Source organism: Hydra vulgaris, chromosome 12, assembly GCF_038396675.1.
Source record: "Hydra vulgaris chromosome 12, alternate assembly HydraT2T_AEP".
In the NCBI taxonomy this organism is placed as follows: domain Eukaryota; kingdom Metazoa; phylum Cnidaria; class Hydrozoa; order Anthoathecata; family Hydridae; genus Hydra; species Hydra vulgaris.
This window is the reverse complement of record NC_088931.1, coordinates 46503717-46512500: the sequence shown is the minus strand read 5'-3', so window position 1 is coordinate 46512500 and position 8784 is coordinate 46503717. Positions and strand designations below refer to the sequence as shown.

General features: G+C 27.8%; 1 protein-coding gene across 1 annotated transcript; it reads right to left on the bottom strand.

The window, feature by feature from the left end:
- Positions 1 to 3767: 3767 nt before the first annotated feature.
- LOC100201964 (vesicular inhibitory amino acid transporter) lies at positions 3768 to 5576 on the bottom strand. Its single transcript, XM_065813463.1, has 2 exons — positions 5093 to 5576; positions 3768 to 5016 (listed from the first exon to the last, which is right to left on the bottom strand). The coding sequence occupies exons 1-2, from the start codon at positions 5413 to 5415 to the stop codon at positions 3957 to 3959; spliced, it is 1383 nt and encodes a 460-aa protein (XP_065669535.1). The 5' UTR covers positions 5416 to 5576; the 3' UTR covers positions 3768 to 3956.
- Between the last annotated feature and the right edge of the window lie 3208 nt (positions 5577 to 8784).

Genomic DNA, 8784 nt, shown 5'->3' with positions numbered 1-8784 from the left:
TCCAACCAAGACGTTGTGTTCCACAAAGCATTATGGCATCATCACAAGGTAAATGTAACACGGTAAGCCTTGAGAAGCGTGATTATTTTTATTAATTTTATGACTTCAAGTGCAAAAATGGCTCCCGACAGTCTTGGATTGGAACTAAGAAAGAAAATTATTGGCGATTGCGTAAGTGGAATGTCACAAAAAAGTATTTAAGATAAATATCGGGTAAAAAAATGGACCGTTTCAAGACTATGTTCCAAATATCGTTCTACGGGGAAGTTGGCAGCAGATAACAAAGGTGGAAGACCGCGTTCCACCACTTCTAGAGAGAATTCTATGATCGTCAGATCCGTCAAGAAGGATCCCTGGATATCATCAGTCGAGATACAAATGCAATTAGAGCTGCCTCTATCGGACCTAACAATTAGACGACGTGCTGTTAAAGCCGGATTGTTTTCTCGACGCCCTGCAAAGAAACCGCTTATTTCACTAAAAAACCAGAAGAAAAGACTCCTGTTTGCTACATCTCATTTTGACTGGAATGTGCAGAAATGGCGAACTGTCCTGTTCAGTGATGAATCGATTGATGTCCTGTTCAGTGATGAATCAATGATGTTCAGTGAACATCATTGGGAGCGATGGCATTTGCCGTGTACGTCGACCGGCCGAAAAAAGCCTCGATTTACGTTACTGCCATAAGACCGTGAAGCATGGTGGAGGCAATGTAATGGTCTGGGGATGTTTTTCTGCTAACGGTCCAAGTCCAACACATCGCAACGATGGAATAATGGACCGTTTCATGTATAAAAATATCCTGAAAGATGTTATGTTACCTCATGCTGAATGGAATATGCTAATGAAATGGGTTTTTCAGCAAGACAACGATCCGAAACACACTGCAAAAGTAGTCAAGCAGTGGTTTCAAGACAACCACCTATCGGTGATGGATTGACCGCCTCAATCTCCGGATCTTAACCCTATCGAGAACCTGTGGGAGGTTGTCAACCGCAGAATTAATCGTGAAGGTGTTCGTAATAAGGATCAATTGTTTGAACAAATCCAAAAGGCCTGGGCAGCAATTCCACAACGTTTCATTGATCACCTGATCGAATCTATGCCTCGAAGATGCAAGGCTGTGATCGACAACAAAGGATTCACCACGAAATATTGATAGCGAAATACAGCTTGGTCAACATTTTGTCGAGTTGCACTTATTTTGTCCAGAAGGAAATCAACTTTTTTTAATACTTTTGATTAATTTATTAATTTTCGTGTACAAATAATGAACTTTGTGATGAATAAAACTTGAAGAACTTTGTCTCTAAACAGTTACATAGTTATTTCTCTAAATTGAAAAAATGCAGCACTTTTATATAAAGAAACTAAATTAGCATTATTTGGTTGCACTCGTTTTGTCCGATACTGTATATATAGTTGCTCTCACGTTTGGGGCTGGGTGGATGAAATTTTAGGGCTTTTTTTGTTCCCAGCCTCCAATCATCGCAATATTTTGCAAAGCATCATTATTTGACATAAGTATAAACATACAAATGTTTGGAGTTTGCGCCATATCTGTTAGGTCAAGCACCAAAAAAGGCTGGATCCTTCACTGATCTGTAGTTCAATGCCTTCTCTAGGCTTTTTTTCGACATAAAGCAAGCGTAAACTTCCATGTTAAATGTTCTTTTGCGGTGCTCTGTGATGCGACCATCAAGTCTTTTTAGAGCACCTAAAATAATCACAGAAAAAATGCGTGTATCTATTTTTGAATCGCATTGATACGTTTTGATCTTAAAGCTTATGTTAAAATGATGTGACAGTATTTTGTTTATTTATATGTTATTGAAATAAAAAAATAAAAAAAAGTTTCAAAGCATTGGTATATCATACTGTGATGCGGCTGTTGGAAGTACAACATGATGAAATCGATTCGTTTGTTTTTGATAGGCTGATTCGGCGTTCAGAAGTAGACTTTGACGGATCAAACCGAGAATCTCATATTAAAACACCTGCTAAATAGTGTACATAGCACAAATAAAACATATGCAACTAATAATAGTTAGTTGTTGCTAAGCAAAATTAGGTATCCATAGCAACTAAATATAAAAGATATTCACTTTTTTAAAACGCGTGATCTCATATAGTAACCTATGTAAAATATGGTGAACATAGCACTCGTAAAAATATATACAAATTCCTAAAATTTTTGCTATCTAAAAATAGGTATCCATAGCAACGAATTTTAAAAATAACACTTACATAAGAAGCGCAGACATAGTATTATTACTAATTTTAGTCACTATAGCCTTAATATTGAATTGGTTATGAATTTTTTCTTGAAAAAGTAAATTCTGGCCCACGGTGGAGCTGACGTAAACTACCAAATCTCTTTTTAAATAATAAACAAATTGAATACTTGTTTATTATTTAAAAAGAGATTTGGTTGTTTAGGGGGAAGGTTTTCTTTTAGCATTTTTTATGAAATAAGGCATACTTTGTTTTTTCAACGTTTAATGAGTTTATTCGCCATAAACAAATCATTTATTGTATTTAGTATAAAATTCATTTGGGGTGGGGGCGTTTTTTTGTCACCTAAAAGTACTGGTTAAGACAAAATTTCTCTACTTTTATTATTTTCGAGCTATGAAAAACTAATTGTTTCTAAATCTTAAATTGATAACTTTTTTTAAAACAGCCGTTATGCAAGTGGCTAGAGGGATGACTTCGGAATCAAAACCTCTGTGGTTAAATACCCGCTTAGCCATAAAAACAATATCGATGACGAAAGCAATCGTAAAGTTTCTTATTAAACATAGATATTTTATTGATTATATTTTGCGTCTTTGTGTAAAATTACTTCTTTGTAAAGTACAGATATGTTTGTAAGTCATATTTTTTAATCTTAATTTACAATTCGAATCGTAATTTTTCCGGTAATTACAACTCGTAACGTCATCATTTACTAAGAAACCAGGACTTTAAAATCCTAATTCCCAGCGTTTATAATTTTCCGGCACACCGGATCTAAGACCTGCCTTTAAAATCATAAAAAGATCAGAGGATTTGCAATTAAAGAATAAAATCAAGATGTATGAAAAAATTATAAACTTTTTTTCGTTCAACTTTTAAGGTACTCTAAAATACCCCAGTGGTCTTATGACGGAGTAATGCAAAATATCATTTAATAAGAAGCTTTACTGCTTGGTCAATGCTATGTTTGTGTCCAAACGGACATTCAAGCACAAACGTTTTGATTTCGAAGTTACCGCTCTAACCACTTGCACCACGGCTGCTTTAAAAAATGTTTTTAATTTTAGATTTAGAAGCAGTTAAGTTTTTTTCATAGCTCGAAAATATTCAGTTAATAAAAGTAGAAAAATGTTGTCTTAAATTGTACTTTCCGGCGCCAAATAGATCTCCTGTTTCCCATTTAATAACCTTAAATTTTTTCTTTCAACTCCTGACTTTATTTAAACCACCCTGTTTATTAGTTTTTAGCATTTTTTGTCGCTGATTTTCTAAAATTGATTTATTAATTTGACATGAGTTTTTATCATACTTAGCATAGACTGATAAAAAAAGTGCGGGCGTAAAACATATAATTTTTCCTAATAAATTATTCAATAAACAGTGACTCGTTTTTAACACCATATAATTTAGATTTATTTTTACGCTTGCTTTAGTTCGTTAATAGTTCTTTTTTTTCCTTCAGGAATCTAACTGTGTTAAAAAGTCATGTCAAGTCCCGTCAAAAAAAAACTTATATTTAATACTAGTAGTTGCTAAACTTTTTCTCGTTTTCTAATACTTATGTTACTAGTTTGTAGCATTTAAAATAAATACAATCTATTTACATACTAGTTACATAATCATTGACTTGGGAATGATAATATTTATAATTTATTGAGGAAGCATTTTCTCTAGGTAGCTAAGTTATAAATGCAACACTGTCCATTAAAGTAAAATAGTTAATCTATGCTCCATATTTCGGTAGTGTGAAGACGAAATGCTTTTTCCAAAGCTATCGCTGAAAAATATGTCCCCATTCCCATAAACAAAAAGCTAAAAATAATAATTATTCCATCTAACAGTTTTTCTAAGTTTGAAATCTCATTGTATTTAAGTTTAAGCTGAAAAAAACACGGAAAAATCATTTCTAAAAATGATCCTGTAAAACTACCAATAAACGCAAGAACTAAACAAAAATGAGGAACGCTCAGAGCCATCACAAGCGTTATTGAAACAAGCGAAACTCGAATTATAATTCGACGCATATTGACTTTCTTTAGATTTTTTTCTAAAGGAATCTTGGCATAACCTTCATTATTATAATCGTTAGATTGATCTCCAGAAATTATCCAAAATGAGTCTTTTTCTATGATCTCAAAAACAGTAAACATCGGGAGAGTGTAAGATGACAAACTTAATAGAACAACTACTATGTTAACAGCGGTCAACAAAATACCCGATGGAAGGTTTAAAGTCACTACTTGTGAAGTTTCTGTACCGAATGTTATATAAGCAATCACACCGATTCCTATTTTAAGTAGCGTCATGGCTGCATAACCAGCGTTCATAACGCTTTTAATGCATTGAGGTTTTGCCATGTTTTCTTCAATAACTGACAAATACATTTGCGATGAATAGCTCGCAATTATTACACCGCATGATGATACAAATTCACTTAATGAAAAATGTTCCAACTGAGTTATATCCCATTGTTTGTACTCAGTAAAGCAATATAAATTAACAATGAAAAAAACAAATGATGCAGATACAACCGTCACTGTGCTCATAAAAGATATATGACTTACACGCCGAATAAAGATGTTGGGCAGTATAACTATACCAAAAATTAGAACCCAAATCGAAGACGATATTTTAAAAGGACACAGCGTTTTGAAAACGGACGTTGCAACGATTGGGTATAAAGTTGCCATAAATAATAGTTCAAGAATTTGAACAATTAAAATAAGATCTTTCCCACACCATGGCCACACTTTGAATCCAATATCAGCATAAGATATTCTGAAAAAAAAAAGATATAAAAGAAAAAAAAAATTATAAAATATAAAATGTTGAAAATTTCAGGAAAAATTATTACCTTGTACGCATGCGTATAACTTCGCCACTCTCTTGGTTTTTTAATGTTTCGTAATGACAATCTAACAATATTTGTCCAGTATAATTTGAAATAGATGCTATAACCACCATAGAAACAATACTCCACCATCCGCCCCCTTTAATAACATATGGCATAGCTAAAATGGCTACGCCTTGTATTGAATTACAAATGTTCCAAAATGCATTTATTGAAGTAACTTGATTTTCAACCTCTCTTTTCTCGAGTAGGCATTCTTCATCAGTTGAGATTTTTGTATAACGGTTTACTTTGTTAAAGAGATTATACAGTAGATTTGAATCCATTCCTGTTCTATTGTCGTAAAGTAATTTAAGCTTTCCATATAAAATTGAGACAATTTAAAATCACAAAATCAAAGAACAGATGTTAGACAAAAATATGCTTGAATTAATTTACGTATTCGTAAACGCAAACAAAAAGCTGTGTATTAATATAAGCATAAGCTAAAATTTTAAAAAACGGAAATAAGCAATTGTTGTAAAACTGAAAATACTTATGTTGTTTGTAAAGCACATGTGCATAAGATATGCTGTCGATGCTAAACAGTGACCACATTAAGATCACGTTGGAATTGAACTTTAAGATTAAACTTAAAAGAAAGAAATTTAAAGATTAAACTTAAAAAACAAAAACAGAACAGTATTATATAATAATAATATTAATAATAATAATAATAATAACAATAATAATAATAAAAAAAAACAGAACAGTATTTTTATGAATTTTTTTTTATGGCATTTTTTTTAATTTTCATCATATTATTTTTATCACGATTTCCAATAGAAGATTTATCGACCCATCTGCCTAAGTTAAGCTTTGTGGAAAGTTTAAGGTTTACTTCTTTTTTCTTCTTCTTGAATATACCCATTGATTGCTCCATAGATTTAATTTTATTTTCTTTCTTTTTCTTTGCCTTCATCCTTTCCATAAGCAACTTATAAGGTTCTTTCTGTTGTTTTGTTTTTCGAGCGCCCAAGTGTTCAGCATAGCGTTGCATGCTCTTTTTTTGTTCTTTTTTAGTAAAACCCGTAATTCCAAACTCTTTAACTTCACGTGCAATACTTACAAAATTTATTTCCTCTGTGTTCTCTTCAGTACTCGGTTTGTTTTTCAGTGATTTATTTTTATAACTTTTTAATGTACGGCTGGGATCTTTAAATACAATAATCTTGGGTTCATGTTTTTTAGACACGGAAAAATCATTTTTTTGACTGTTCATTTTTTAAACTAAAGGAAAAAAAAAGATGTGCGTTCTCAATATAACAAAAATTTAATATATATATATATATATATATATATATATATATATATATATATATATATATATATATGTATATATATATATATATATATATATGTATATATATATATATATATGTATATATATATATATATATGTATATATATATATAATTAAAATTCAATAAATACGGCTGCGTACAAACTTTTTTGAAAAAAATATACTTGTTTTTATTTCAATATATATTATTCATTATAAAAACATATATTTTTATAACAAGAAAAAGATTTTCAAAAACATTCGTATAACAAGAAAATGACTTTCAAAGATTATATATATATATATATATATATATATATATATATATACAAACTATTAAGTGTTAATAGTTTGTATATATATATATATATATACATATATATATATATATATATATATATATATATATATATATATATATATATATATATATATATATATATACATACATATATACATATATACAAACTATTACGTGTTAATAGTTTGTATATATATATATATATATATATATATATATATATATATATATATATATATATATATATATATATATATATATATATATACAAACTATTAACACTTTTTTAACTATTAAATACTTTTTTGTTTTAAAAATATAACATTGATATGATTCTTTTTATTTATATTTTCTTGATATAATAATTTATATATATATATAAATAAAAAATATATATATATATATATATATAAATATATATATATATAAATAAAATATATATATATATATATATATATATATATATATATAAAATATAAAGAATATATATTTTAAAATATAAACCAAAAACTAAATTTTTTTTTGATTTGAATTTTTAATTGATTAAATTAAAAAAAAAATTTTTCAATTGTTTTTAATCAATTAAAAAAATTACAAAGGCGTACAAACTAAATTTTCCTTCGTAATATTTAGACCTGTTTTTGCGCAGATCATCATCAGACGTAAAATATAACACCAAAAACTGTTAACAAATATTACATAAAAACGCCAAAGAAGACATTAAAAAGAAGCCATAAATGATTATATAACAATTTAAATATAAAATTAGCAAATATTAATTTCGCTTTTTTGAATAATTTTTTTAAACAGAGGTCTCTAACAATTTGTAAATATTTTAACACCATTGTCATGGTTGCGAAGTAGAAGAGCGTGTTTTATTCCTTGTATTGTACGTGTTTTATTTCCTAGTATGAATTTTGAGTGTTTTAGAATTTAGAATCTCTCACTTTACGTTCATCATACTCCGATTTTATTGCTAGAGTTTTGGGATCTGACCAATCAAACATACCTTTACATTCTCTAACATGTTCGGTCGCCCCAGATGCATCCCATATACCTTTTAAACAGTTTTTTTGATGTTTTTTTTTGAGCATCAAAAAATCTATTTAAAAAAATTTTAGTTTGTACGCAGTTGTTGTTTTATGCTTTATATCTAAATATATATATTCACGTACAACAAGATAGGACATTCAAACTTTTAATATTAATATATATATATATATATATATATATATATATATATATATATATATATATATATATATATATATATATATATTAGGGTGGCTCAAAAAACAACATTTAAAAAAAATATCTGCAGCTCACATCTTAATTAGTTTTTTATGATAAAATAATACTGCATTTGAAAATTTTTTAAATTTAAAATATTTTTAGGAGTGCCTCAAAACCTTTGAACATTAATTAGGCCTCTAATATTTATAAAAATTAAGTTTTTCAAAAGTATATCTTATTGGGTTTCAAATGAAGCAAAATTATAGAAAATTTCAAAAATAATAATCATTTTACAAAAAAAAAAAAAAAAAAAACATCGAAAAAAAATTATAATCATAAAATCTTGTAAAAATGCACTTTTTTAATTTTTAGTTAAAAAGTTTTAATTGCTATGCAGTAAAATCTATAATAATAATTTTTATAAAATGATTATTATTATTGAAATTATTATATAAGCTACAGAATATTTTTAAAGTGTTGTTTTTTGAACCTCCCTAATATTATATAATATAATATTAGGGAGGTTATAATATATTGATAATTATTATATATATATACATGTATATTTATATACACATGTATGTATCAACATTAATATTTTAAATTTAAATTAATTTATTATTTAATCAATTCATTTATAACAACAAGTTAAAATAATAATAATAACAGTAATTATGTATATATATATATATATATATATTTTTTTTTGATGTTTTAAATAAGACAAAATTGAAAAAATAATCTTTTTGAAGCTTTAGAATAGTCGTTACATTTATTCTTCTCTAACGTTTAATTCTCAATATTGTTTTATTTATTATACAAAAAATAAGTAAAAAAATA